The following is a 14,057-nucleotide window of genomic DNA, read 5'->3' on the forward strand; positions in this document are numbered from 1 at the left end:
GTATGGCAAGTGGGAGCCATGAAGGGCTTAGAAGCAGACATTGTAAGCAGCAGTGTGGGTGGTGGATTAATGGCCAATGAACAGGGAGGGCTTTTTTAAAATTTTTTTTATTTTTTAAAGATTTTATTTATTTATTTGACAGACAGAGATCACAAGTAGGCAGAGAGGCAGGCAGAGAGAGGAGGAAGTAGGCTCCCTGCTGAGCAGAGAGCCCGACGTGGGGCTCGATCTGAGGACCCTGGAATCATGACCTGAGCTGAAGGCAGAGGCTTTAACCCACTGAGCCACCCAGGTGTCCCCAGGTAGGGCTTTTTAAGGATCAGTAAGGTGAACTGCAGAACTTTAGTACATAAGGATGCCTTATGCAGGGTTTTAAATCTAGGAATTAGGCCTACTCATACACAGCATGGCAACCATGTTTTCCCATAGCCACAGTTCTCAAAATATATTTTCTCAGAAAAATCTCAGTACCATCTAGCAGAAAGGCTCCAGTGAAGGAGCAACTGTGATGAGTAGCTTGTGGGGTCTTAGAAGAATCAGTAAGGACAGCCATTGATCTGGCAAAGTTTCAGATCTTGGCTGCAGTGAACCCACCCCTGAAGCAGCGTTGGCCCTGGGGTTGGTGCTGCTCCACAACCAGGTCATGAGGCCAGCTAGTCGCCAGGCTCCTTGGTCCCTTGGCAATCACCCTTAAGTAGAGCGGTCCCTAATCTAAATCATTTGTAGGACTCGGTGCTCAGAAAAATGAATGGTGCGTCATTCCTGGTTGCAGTCTGTTACTGTGAATGCAAGTCTGTCCCTTTTAAGTCTTGCCAATCAGGTGGGTTCCTTATTCTTTCAACACAACCCTGTACTTTTCTTGCTGTGTGGAATGTCCTCTCCTATGCTTACTTCTTGAATTTGTTGAAATCCTCCCCTTGAGTCACAGCTGTGGGATCCAAATCTTGGATTTCCTCCACAACCAAAGAGAAGGAATTAGTATTTCTCTTATTTGAACTGACACACATGGATAAAAATCTCCCGTCAAGGCTTAAGTCTTTCTGAATTCCATAGTGCCCAGTTTTTTCTCTCAGCAAGTGCTCAGTAAATGGTTAGGATAAGTAAAAGTAAAAGACAAAGGAAACTAAGATTCTTCGTTTCTCCATTCCCTCTCTGGTGCAGGTCCCTCTTTAATTTTCCATCATTAAATGTTTATCCCGTAGTAAATTCAGCTCTTTAGGGCTCCTGTTCCACTTCAGCCAACCCACTTTTCCCCCAAGAAATAGTGAACACTTGAGGATTGCGTAATCAACCCTCCCTTCCCCCTGCAGCCCACCCCCGCCCCAGAAAAGTTAACACTTGAGGATTGCACTACCCTTTATTCCTAAGATGGAAGGTGTCCTGAATCACATCCTGGTTCCCATTTATCAGGTTCCCATTATCCGCAGGAATAAGTATGTTCAGGGAGGCTCACTGGAGAGGTGGCCAAGGTCCCTTTCAAGGGGATACACCATAAAGATGACATTGTCCCAGGGAGGGAGGGCAGGGTGATCTGGCCTGACCAACTCAAACCCCATGTAGCTGAAGGCCCGTAGCAGGGCACCTGTGAAAAGAGAAAAAAAATTAGAAAACACTTCAAGGCTCCATACAGCTATTCCCCCAGATTTGGCTTCTTTCACCGGGGAGTGGCTGGGAGAAAGCCGTGTAATGTTGGCATTAGGGTGACGTGTTGTGGACTAGTTGATTTAGACTCCAAACGTGGCTCTAACATTTACTTAGCTTTGTAACATACAAATTAACCTTTCTGAACTTCAGTTTTCTCATTTGTAAGATGGGGATCATAGAAACTTCCTCACAATTTAAATGAGCTGAGGTTTATGAAGCCCAACACAATGATAGTATAATAAGCTCTTGACCATCTTCCAACAGTATGAGGGAAGAAGTGGTTTCTGCAACATGTGCTCCAAGCATCTGGTTAAAAATATTCCTATTCTGGCCCTATGCTCAACCCCTTCGCACTGTAGGTGCTTAATATGTTTGAGGTCCTTTCCGTCCCACCAGCTACATGCCTTGAATGGTTCAGTGTTAATTTCATTAGTGCTTCTTCAGTCTGGCTTCTGACATCTACCTGCAGGGCCTTCTTCATAGTCCCAGTGTAATTTGAAGGTACAGAGTGCTCAGTGCCTTCATTTCCGTGTGTGTGTTGGGCGGGGGGGGGGGGGGGGGGGGGGTTAAATCCTTGAAATGCCTATGGCACATTCTCTTCTAAAGAGTAAGGGAAGAGGGTCTCCTACAAAGGGAAAGTTGCTGTCAGCTGCTTCAGCACCATGGGTCAGGAAGGACAGCCAATCTCCACCTTTGTCATTCCGGTTGTTTTGGAAGTTTACAAACACGGAGTCCACATTGGTCTTCTCCTCTACATACTCCAGTGTTGCAGTCAAACTAGGGGCCAGAGAGAAGAATTACAGTTAATGTTTAGTGAACTAAAAATCCAGACCCCTACTTGGAGTCGAAGAAACCTTACAGCTCCCTTTTTCCTGACCTAAGCCAGGAAATAAAAGTTGATGAACTTGCATTGATAGATTTTTCTCTGAAGGCCAGAGATTGCACACAATAGGACTGACACCCAAAGGGGCCTGGGGAGAAGGAACTGCTCTATAAACACAAAACAGCTGGAAGGCATGTCCTATCACTCAACTATTTATGGATCCTCACTTCTGTGTTTCTGAATCTGAGCCCAGCAGCCTCCCATGGGCTGTGATTCCTTGAAGCCCAGATTCTGGCTCAGCTCACAGGCTTGTTTGCCTGCCAGTTCAGTGGTGCAAGAGTATCTAGCTTCTGAAATCAACCCTCACCAGTTAGCATCCCCACCCCCTGATTATGACATAAAAGAAGGAAACCCTCTGCCCCTTCCCCTCTCACTCCTCTTCCCTGCTTTCCCATCTGGGGTCAGTCACCTTTCCCGGTTGCCTTGATCCAAGGCCCGATACGGGATATCCAGAAAGAGTCGATGGTCACAAAGAAGGCCGTGCCAATGGGCAGAGGTCTGGGGGGTGAGGCGGAAATGGAAGTCTAACTGCACTGGGTCCTGATGGAGCAGGGGGTCAGTAGCCAGCACTGTCAGGTTCCCAGCCTGGAAGAGGAATAAAAGAGTAATAGTTTTCTGTTCTCATCTCGACCTCAGATCAGATCGCAGGCCGATTTGGCTGTGTCTGAGAGAGCTAATTGTGTGCTGACTGGGAGCCTGGGAGAATTGGAGCCGAAGTCTTACTCTATCCCTTAGTCCTAGGACCTAATTCTCTACCATGGAGTTTTCCTTGATATCAAACAATCTAGAAAGGAGTTGATGCAGTTGCAGGCTTACTGCCTGCTGACCTCACCTGAGAGGCACACCAGCCCTTTGGAAACTTACATCAGAGGTCTTATTCCTCAAACGACACTCTGTCATTTGTTTACTGTCTCACTGGTAATGCTTTACCACTTTTTTCCATGATAGGTGTTTTCTCTGAATTCTATTTCTCATTTAAAATACAGAGGTCACCCACAGGCATGTTACTGCAGTAGGGTACAGGGGCAAGTTGAGGTGTTCTGGTTTCTAGACCCTGCTTAGCATCTAAACAACTTTATTTCCCTGAAGTCTTACTACGTTCTGCTCTTTGTTCCCACCTCCTCTTTTCCCATTCTGCTTTTCATCACCAGCTCTATGATCTTGACTTAATATCTCTGGGCCAGAATCCTTGTTTCTAAAGCAACTAGCTGTTGTACATGAGCTCCAAGATCTACAGACTCTTTTCCAACTAGCTAATGCCCCTTCTTCACAAAGTATCACAGCAAGCTAGGGACTTCCCTGGCACGGCGCCAGCACAGAGGCCACTTACCGAGTATAATTGTTTAAGCTGGTCGTGATCACCCTCTTTGGTGCTTCTGACCACCTGGAGGCCTGCTAGGGACTCAGGAGCACTGAAGGCAGGAACGGGGCCGGAGTGTCAAGTCCTCCCGTTCCTTATAAGTGATGCTGGTTGGGAAAAGGGGCCCAAATTAGTTCCCTCTGTGTCTGAGAAGGGGAGAGGCTCCTAACTTCCAGGTACATAGGACTGGGCTCTGGCACTACCTTCTGTATCTTCTGTTGCCCAGCCTGTTTCCATTCTCCCAGGCCAGCCAGATGGAAAAATTTTAAAGTTCCATGCCAGCATTCCACCCTCTTTTGCTATTATCACTTACCACTTAGGAATTTCCTTCAAATTCTTTTATTTTTCCTGACAGTTTATATGAACAGCTACAAGTAGAGATGAAAACAAGTACCTTTTATAACAACAAGGCAGCATCTTCTCCCGGAGGGTGATCCGGTATTTGTAACAGTAAAGGTAAAAGGCGTATGGTGACCAGATCGGGTAGAGGTAGTTCCGTGTTTTTCCCCTCTTGATATAAGAAAGGGAGAAGGCAGAGGGTCGCAACCTGTAACAAGGCAGTTTCTCAGTTCAGTGCCTCCCTGCGGCAATGTGAGGTTCAGAGAGGGTGGCAGAGGTTCACACAACCTGGTGTCATTGTGACCCGGTGGGTACTATGACATGGGCAAGGGGTCAACCTTTATGTCACTTCAGGACTCCACTCTGCTGCTCCCCTACCCCACCCCACCAACCCCCTTAACTATGGCTCCTATTCATCTAGTAAGTACTTCATAGCAGTTCCAGTGATTAGAATACTTAAGCTTCTGTACTGATTGGTAAACAGGCTCACCTGAGCACCTGTCCAGTGCGCCCAACCTGGCTCCTTATTCTGGCATATGCACGCATGCGTGTGCATACTCTCCTGTAACACACACATACACACATCACACTTAAGCCACTAACTGGTTGGTGTCTTTAACACTGAGGGCGTCAGAGGCCCTAATGCAATGTCTGACCTAATACATTGGTTCCCGGTTCCTATTAATTCAATGTTTTTATTACATCCCTACCTTTAATAATCCAGGGGTACTACACATGGTTGAATTATCTCATTGCCTTGTAGGGTAGAAATTGCAAACAGCCTCCAGGAGCCAGGACAGCTAATGGAATTAGCTGCTGGGTGGGGCTGTAGCAAAATGGAAAGCTCAACTCAGCTCTGTCCAGTTGTAGAAATGCAGACTCAAGATCGTATGATTTTTCTTTTTTTTTTTTTTTAACTCTGTGTGTGTGTAAAAGATTATATTTGACAGAGAGAGACAGTGAGAGAGGGAATACAAACGAAGGAATGGGAGAGGGAGAAGCGGGTCCCCTGCCGAGCAGGGAGCCCAGTGCAGGGCTCAATGCGGGGCTGGATCCCAGGACCCCGGGACCATGACCAGAACTGAAAGCAGACCCTTAACAACTGAGCCACCCAAGTACCCCCGTATGATTTTTCAACATAAAATGGAAAGATATATTTTTGTGTTAAATTCCTCCAAATTTTAACTAGGGGATATAACTCAAAAAAGAATAACTGTTCATGAAAAAAAAGGCAACACTGTGAGCAAAATTTGATTCTGGGGCCACCAGTTTGAAACCTCTGCATATTCATTCACTCACCCATTCAACAAATATTGATTGAGGGCCTACTGAAAGCCAGGCAATATTCTAGGTGCTTGGGATACACCAGTAAACAAAATAAAGATCCCTGCTTAATGGAACTTAGCTTCTAACAGTGAGAAGACAAGGGCGCCTGGGTGGCTCAGTTAAGTGCTCTGACTCTTGATTTCGTGGGGCTCCCCCAATCAGCAGGAAGTCTGTCTCCCTCTCCCTTTCTCCCTGTTGCACTCTCTATCTCTAATAAATCTGAAACAGTGAGAAGACAAACTATAAACATAAAATTTAGTATGTTAGATGATAAGTGCTATGGAGAAAAGAGGATAAAGGAAGATTATGAGTGTGAAGGGGTGGGCAGCCTAGAGAAAAAAGTAGGGTGATCCACATGGGCCTCAATGAAAAGGTAACATTTAATCGAAGACTTAAAGGTGGGGGAGTTAGCCAAGCCAACATCTGGGGGTGAGAGCATTCCATGCCTAAGCTACAGCTAGTGCAAACGCCCTGAGGAGAAAGTGCCTGGGTGTTTTCAAGAAACTGGGAGGCCATGGTGTAAGCTGTGAGGAAAGGAGGAGATGAAGTCAAATAGCTAACGGGGCAGATTAGGGAGGCCCTGTAGACGACTGTATGGCCCTTTCCTTTTATTCTGAGTAAAGGGGAAGTCACTGCAAAGTTTTGAGTAGGGGGATGACATGATCTGATGTATGTTTTTTTTAAAAGATCCTGACTATTGTGTTGTAAATAAATTGCAGAGCACTAAGGCAGATTTGCCAACAAACTACTGCAGTGATCCAGAAGAAAGATTGTGTCTTACTCCAGGCTGAAGCATTAGAGGTGGTGGGAAGTGGTTGGATTCTGGAAACAGTTTAAAGATAGAACCCCCAGAATTTCCAGGAGTCTGAGAAAAATAAGTTGAGTCCAAGAACTGAAAGAACAGTTTCCATCAACTGAGATGGGGAAGGCTGCAGGTGAGGCAGTTTGAGGCAGGGTAGAGATGGGTTTGATTTGAAGCACGTTAACTTTGAATTGTCCATTAGATATATAAGGAGAAGACAAATAAGCAGCGAGCTATTCAAGTCTGAGTTTAGGAGAAGGCTAGGAGAGAGAAAGAACTTTGGAAATCACTAAGATTGAATGAGATCAAAGCAGGGGTGTATATTGAAAAGAGTCAAGATCCAAAGACTGTCCTAGGGGCACTCCAAGTAAAGTTCGGAGAAAAGGAGAAATCAGCAAAGCAAACTGTGAAGAAAATTGGTGAAGTTGGAAGACAACAGAAACAAAACTGGTGTCCCGGAAGCTAAATGTAATTAGGAGAAATGAGGACGTTTAAGGGTCAAATAACAGGATTCATAGAACACCTTTACACAATCTCCGATGCCAAACAGACCCTATTCACTCCGTGCATGTAGTCTTCTCTTGGGTAGGAAGATCCTCCACAGAACAGTCTGGACCCTGCTGCTAAGGGAGCAGAAGGCAAGCTGGGGACAAAGCACGAGCTGGGGTGGGGGTTGTGGGTTGTGGGTTATCAGCTTGTGCTTTGTCCTTTGTGCCTTCTGCTCCCTCACCACTGCCATACTTTCCTTTTTCTGTGGCTTATCTCCCTTGCAATTTAGAATTCTTTAAATAGTAGCTGGAGTACCACAGTTCTAAAGATTAAGGGTAGGTCTCCTCCTGGCTGGCCATAGTTTTCCAGAGGATCCCATCCCTCCCCCATTTTAGGAAGATCTCAAGTAAGGAAAAGTGAGCGCAGCAACCCTCTTCCCTTGGCATCCAGTTATCACAGAATGCCACAGCCGCAAGTGACCTCAGAGCCACAAGAAATAAACCAAACCCCCATTTTAAAGGTAAAGTGAAGCCAAGAGGGAGACGGTGTCTTTCTCCGGTTCATGCCATGATCTGTCAGGGCGTCCCTGCTCGGAGAAGAAACAGGGAGGAGGGAGTGAAGAAAACGCCGAATCACCGATCATTGCCTTAGCTCCCCCAGGTCCCGACGGCCAGGAGGCAGATAGGCCACCCTCGGACCGGGGCCGAGTCTGCCCCTCGGCTTCGCCAGCCGGAGAGGCGGCAGCTCAGGCGCGCCGCGGGCAACCGCTGGGGCCTTTCCTGCGCCGGCGCTGGGGGCCTCTTCCACTCTCCCTCGGCGCTGGAAACATGGCGGCGGCCGCGGGGAGCGCATTGCTGCGAGGAACAGTGCGGGGGCTGCTGCTCCCGCGACTCGCAGGGGGCACCCCCGGCCCGGAGCGCGACTTCAGCCTCTCTCACAATCGGGTGAGGGCCAGCTCTGAGCCCCCTCTGGTGGGGCTCTTTACGCCCAAATACCGTTCTGGGGGGCCGCGGCTTGGCAGGGGCTGTTCCGGCGGCTGAGGGCGGCAGGGGGTTCTCCGGGGGACTCGCTCACCCTCCGTCCCCGGTTGCCAGGGCACGGTCATCGTGGAGCGCTGGTGGAAGGTGCCGCTGGCCGGAGAGGGCCGGAAGCCGCGCCTACACCGGCGACATCGGGTCTACAGGCTGGTAGAGGACACGAAACACGGGCCCAAAGGCAGCCTGGAACTCATCCTCACGCAGTCCGTGGAAGGTGAGGCCCGGCAAAGATACTTCCTATCTTAGGCTGGCTCTGTTTGGCATCAGCTTTTCCCTGCCGTCCCCCCTTAGCTGTTTTCGTCCTTACTCTACTTTGTAGAAATGAGCTGCTGTATATTTGAGAAGAAGCCATAACAAGTACTATGATTGTGCCCTTGCCTTGCTGCATAGAGAAAGGAACATGAAACACAGCAAGGAGGGAAAAGGAGGCCTAACAGCATGTGCTACAGTTACTGAGATCCTGTGATGGGACAGCTCTCACTTTGTACAGGGAATATTAAATTTCTAAATCAGGCCCGGAGAAACTAATTAGAAGTTTCTAAGTGTTTTTAGTGAATATTAACATTTTTTTCTAGAATAAGCGCTATGAGGGAATGGTAGCTGCTGCTTTCTTTGATTCTCTGCTCCTGTTGAGGTACTCCTAGGTAGTCTGATCCAGTATCTGTTCTCATTGGTAGGACTTGGAGTCCGGGGTGACCTGGTCTCAGTGAAGAAATCTTTGGGCCGGAATCAACTACTGCCTCAAGGTCTGGCTGTATATGCCTCCCCTGAAAACAAGAAACTGTTTGAGGAGGAGAAATTGGTGAGTGCAAGGAAGGCAGAGGGGCTTGGAGGAATAAAAATCATAATATTTCTTCTTGCAACTTTCTTTCCTTTGCTATCTAACTTAAAAATGAAATAGAGGGGCACCTGGGTGGCTCAGAGGGTTAAGCCTCTGCCTTTGGCTCAGGTCATGATCTCAGGGTCCTGGGATCAAGCCCCACATCGGGCTCTCTGCTCAGTAGGGAGCCTGCTTCTCCCTCTCTCTGCCTGCCTGTCTGCCTACTTGTGATCTCTGTCAAACAAATAAATAAAATCTTTTAAAAAAAAAAACACCTAAAAAAAGAATAAATAAAATAAAAAAAAATGAAATAGAGATTAGAAGTACAGGAATCCAGAAACTCAGCCTGTATCCAGCATAGTAAGTTCAGTATTTATCATGGACTCATATTTCTTTTCTTTTTTCTCATCTTTAACTTTCTTTTCTAGCTGAGACAAGAAGGAAAATTAGAGAAGATCCAGACCAGGGCAGGTGAGATGGTGAGTAAAAACATAGAAAGTTGTTACTTGTCACCTAAGGAGTCACCAGTTTCTTCCTGAGAGGCTCCTTGGTTTCCTTGAAATCTCCTGATTGCAGAGACAAGCGTAGGAGAAAGGGAAAATGTTTGGCTGCCATAACTGGTATTGAGACCTCCTGGGAGATCCTCACTTGTTGGGTGATGTGCCCTTATTGAGGAGGGCCCCAACCCAATTACCAGAGGACCCATGGAAAAATGGGAGATGAGGATTCTGCCTCCAAGGATATTTACAGACAAGTCGCAGAGAACATAGGCACATGAGAATATGATCAGTAACCTCAAGGCAGAAGATTATAAGAATGACATGGATCAAAAAGGGTTAGGGTGATTGGAGAGGGCTTTTCTTCAGATAGGATTGAATTGGGCCTTGTGGGATTAGTAGGCTTTGGATAGAACAGGACAGTGGGAAAGGTATTAAGGGAAAAAAAGTATAGGTGGTTCAGGCATTTTTTTAACATGAACAGTAGAACCAGTCTAGCAAAACCAGAGGACTTACATAGGGTAATACTACAAAACATATGGCTGGAAAGGAGGTTGGGGTGAGATTTGTAAAACATTTTGAATCCTCAGTTAATGAATTTATACTTCATTCTGTAAGCAGGGAGAAATTGTTAATGGGGTAGTGGTAGGACTGAAGGGCCAGAAGTATTGGGTTAATATGGTCTATGAAAGTCATTCTATCCTGGGGCGCCTGGTTGGTTCGGTTGGTTAAGCGTCCAACTTGATTTCCTCTTAAGTCATGATTTCAGGGTTGTTAAATCAAACCCCATGTCGGGCTTTTTGCTCTACGTGGAACCTGCTTAATATTCTCTCTCTCCTTATACCTCTCCTCACTCATGCATGCTCTCTCTCTCTCTCTCTCTCTCAAAAAGAAAAGAAAAAGTCAGTCTCTCCTGAGATACACCACTGGTCCCCATTGATAGGTCTAACTTTGACATGGCCTGTTTCTCCTTGCTTAGGAACAACCAGGTATAGGTGGCCTTCTCCTCCAAAGTTTCACTAAAACATCTTGCTACAAAATCAGCCTTGAGACAATGGCTCAGTCGGTTGGGCGTCTGCCTTCAGCTCTGGTCATGGTCTTGGGGTCCTGGGATTGAGCCCCACGTTGGGTTCCCTGCTGGGCAGGGAGCCTGCTTCTCCCTCTCCCTCTGCCTGCCATTCCCCCTGCTTGTGCTGTCAAATAAATAGATTTTTAAAAAGAAGAAGAATATTCTCCCTCCCAGTCACCTTCCCTGTATGCCTGTGAGGCAGAAATTGTGCCCTTTTCCTGAACTCAGACCTTGTGCTTCTTGCTAACATGTTTCTTCTCCTTTGATTGCAACTCTAACCTATCTCTTGTTTATAATTCCTATCAGACAGTGAAATTTCTGAGAAGCTGTCATCTGGAGGTGGGGATGAAGAATAATGTCAAATGGGAACTAAACCCTGAAATAGTTGCCCGCCATTTCTTCAAAAATGTGAGTGTTCCCAAATACCGCTGTACCTCTGAGGGTAGAAGCTTCCCCAGGAACGAGGCCAATGTTTGATCTGTTAGGAAAGGGTGCGATCGTACAGCTGGAGTTAGGGAAAGTGTTGTTGGTTGGTTGCAGGGGTTGTGGGAGGGAAATGGCTAAGGACTAAGTGTGGCCAGAATTTGAAGGCAGATAGGAAAAGATGGTGGTATCATTTATTTCCTCTCTAGATAGGGAAAACCTAGGAAATGTGACTCACTGGAGATTTTGTACTTTTGTGAAGTGATTTTCAATCTCAAGACCTGTTTTTCCTTGGTGAATTCTCCTCCCTTTCTGAGAAATTGGGACTGAGTTTCTCTGCTCTTATCTCTGGAGGTCTGTGCCCTCCCAAGGAATCAGCCAGGGTAAACTCAGTTTTATTCATTTCCTTTACAGGAAACTCCAGAACCTCCTTTGAGGTTGCCTACAGTTGCAACAATGTAAACAGATCTCTTTTTGGTTGTGACTTTTTGCAGCTTGGTGTTGTGGTCGCCCCACATGCATTAAAGTTACCAGAAGAGCCCATTACGCGGTGGGGGGAGTACTGGTGTGAAGTGACGGTGAGTGTGTCACATATGGTCTCCTCTTTCTGGCTGGTGAAAAGGTGGGATTGGATGGTAGTAGCTCTTATCTGCCCAACTGACCTCTGAGGATTCCTGTCGCTTTGTGTACAGGTAAACGGACTTGACACTGTGAGGGTACCTATGTCTGTGGTGAACTTTGAGAGGCCTAAGACCAAAAGATACAAGTACTGGTTAGCCCGGCAGGCTGCCAAGGAAATGGCCCCCACCAGCTCCCAGATGATCTAACCCTTCTGTCCCTCAGAAGAAGAAGAGCAGAATCAGAAGCAGGGAGCAACAATGGGCCAGCACTCTGATACCACTCCCAGCTCTGACCAAATAATGGAATTTAGAGAGCATGTGGGACATGGGCCTAAACTGCACGTACACATTGAATCCACCATATCTCCTACCTCCGTGCTTGCTTGATACTACATCCGGCCTTACAGGGCAGTCCTGCTCGCGGGCTACCAGGCTGTAGATTTGATGAGCCAAATATTAACAGATGGAAACAGTCTAGATCCTGTTTGGCCTGGAATTTGTTGGAACAAGTGGAAGAGCTAGCCACGGTCTCCAGGACTGGTCCCACATACAAACTGAGCATTTGTATCTCAAGAGGAAATAAAGAGGTTTTGCTCTTTTTGTTTTTTGGTGTTTTTACAACAGTGATACAATATGCACAACAGTTACTTTTATGCAGTTAGGATTGAACACCGCACCTTTATGTTTACATTTCTCTCCGCTACATATGGGGCTGTGTATGGTCTTTAAGTGTTTGTGTGCATGTTTTGATAAATTTTAACTTTCTAATTTTCCAGTTTTTTTGATTGTAGCATACTTGACACACCATGTTATGTTCGTCTTAGGTGTATGGCATAATGATTGGATAATTCTGTATGCTCTCCTGTGCCTACCCAAGTCTGGTTGCCATTTGTCACCATGCAATGCTATTACAATACCACTGACTATAAGCTTGTGTTCTTTTTAGATGTTGTTTACCAGGCTTGAGTAGACTGGGGATAGGACCACCAAGTAGGTTGTCCTCTGGAGCTACTGGGGTTTAGTGCTAAAAAGGAAGGAAGAAGAGGATGCATTTGCAGGCTACATCCCATGGGTGCTGTGGGCAAAGGACTTAAGCAAATGGGCTTCGGTTTTAAGTTATTTTTGTTAGGTATATTGATAAAGTCAAGAATATGAATAAGCACAATGGATTCTACTTTTTTTTTTCTTTTTAAAGATTTTATTTATTTATTTGACAGATCACAAGTAGGCAGAGAGGGGGAAGCAGGCTCCCCACCAAGCAGAGTGCCTGACGTGGGGCTTGATCCCAGGACCCTGAGATCATGACCCAAGCTGAAGGCAGAGGCTTAACCCACTTGAGCCACACAGGTGCCCTGGATTCTGCTTTTCTAAAGGGATCCAGGGGCGCCTGGGTGGCTTAGTGGGTTAGGCCTCTGCCTTCAGCTCAGGTCATTGTCTCAGGGTCCTGGGATCGAGCCCCGCATCGGGTTCTCTGCTCAGCAGGGAGCCTGCTTCCTCCTCTCTGTTTCTGCCTGCCTCTCCCATACTTGTGATCTCTGTCTGTCAAAATAAATAAATAAAATCTTTTAAATACAAACAAACAAAAAAATGGATCCAAATAAAGCCTAAGGATAATTGCTGGGAGAAAATGAAGCTGAGATGAAAGAAATTTAAGGAGAACTTTTGTTTCTATAACCACCCCCTGAAATTGTGAAAAAGATGGTATCTTGGTTTCTAGACCAGGGTTACGATAGAGGGCTAGTCATTGGGTTACGATATAGGGCTAGTCATGGATTAGGGATCTTGATGGGAGATAAGGGAAGTAGATAGTTCTGCATAAATTCAAGGTCCATGAGTGGAAAAAAGACCCAACAGTTGACAAATGGATTATGCTAGTCACTCAAATATACTGCAAGGTCACACAATTTAGGAAGGGTAAAGAAGAGACCACTGACTCTGCTATCCTAACTAGAAGATCAGAGAGACTTGTGTCCATCCTAGTGTTGGAGCTCATCTACCACTCTGAGTCAGGTAAGTAACTTTCATTCACATGAGGCCATCCCAACTAATAGAGATCTGTCATCAGTTGCACTGATAACTGTAGCCAGCCTCACACTGGCCAGACTCCATAACTCAAGTGTGCCACTGGTGTTGTTGGAAATTTGCCATTTCAGTGATCTCCATCCCTATGGTTAAGATGAAAAGCTTATTTAAGGGGCGCCTGGGTGGCTCAGTGGGTTAAGCCTCTGCCTTCGGCTCAGGTCATGATCCTAGGGTCCTGGGATCGAGCCCCACATCGGGCTCTCTGCTCAGCGGGGAGCCTGCTTCCCCCTCTCTCTCTGCCTGCCTCTCTGCCTACTTGTGATCTCTGTCTGTCAAATAAATAAATAAAATCTTTAAAAAAAAAAAAAAAAAAAAAAAGAAAAGCTTATTTAACATCTTTCCATACCACCACCATCAGCAACGTGAAGCTCTCTGAAATTGCCTGAGCAACAGGCACAACATTCCACACAGCTAATCCCGAAGTGTTTCTGTTTTAATTTGCTATAATGTGAGTTCCTGGTGAAACAGACTGAATTGGAAATTTGTTTGCAGGAAGTGTATGGTGGGGGAGTCAAGGAAGCAGGACTAGGTAGAGGGGGAGGTGGAGCTGAGTGGTCTCAACAAAGACCTTGGTCAGTCTCTCACACTCAAGCTAGGATCTCTGTGCAGAAATGTGTAACCTATTGAGGCAAGTGGCCAGACATATGTACCCCCACATGGACCCGG

General features: G+C 46.4%; 2 protein-coding genes across 2 annotated transcripts; one reads left to right on the forward strand and one right to left on the reverse strand.

The window, feature by feature from the left end:
- Positions 1 to 1,343: 1,343 nt before the first annotated feature.
- OAZ3 (ornithine decarboxylase antizyme 3) lies at positions 1,344 to 4,819 on the reverse strand. Its single transcript, XM_080802815.1, is given in 7 exon segments — positions 1,344 to 1,582; positions 2,336 to 2,421; positions 2,937 to 3,112; positions 3,858 to 3,932; positions 3,934 to 3,994; positions 4,282 to 4,434; positions 4,717 to 4,819. Coding segments are annotated over 7 exon segments (789 nt in total). The 5' UTR covers positions 4,812 to 4,819; the 3' UTR covers positions 1,344 to 1,439.
- Positions 4,820 to 7,231: 2,412 nt separating this feature from the next.
- On the forward strand, positions 7,232 to 11,909 carry MRPL9 (mitochondrial ribosomal protein L9). Its single transcript, XM_080802549.1, has 7 exons — positions 7,232 to 7,787; positions 7,938 to 8,094; positions 8,558 to 8,682; positions 9,129 to 9,179; positions 10,573 to 10,674; positions 11,184 to 11,267; positions 11,382 to 11,909. Exons 1-7 carry the CDS (start codon positions 7,671 to 7,673, stop codon positions 11,514 to 11,516), a joined length of 771 nt encoding a protein of 256 aa, XP_080658675.1. The 5' UTR covers positions 7,232 to 7,670; the 3' UTR covers positions 11,517 to 11,909.
- Positions 11,910 to 14,057: the final 2,148 nt, after the last annotated feature.

This window comes from Martes martes (assembly GCF_963455335.1).
Source record: "Martes martes genome assembly, chromosome: 4".
NCBI lineage: Eukaryota > Metazoa > Chordata > Mammalia > Carnivora > Mustelidae > Martes > Martes martes.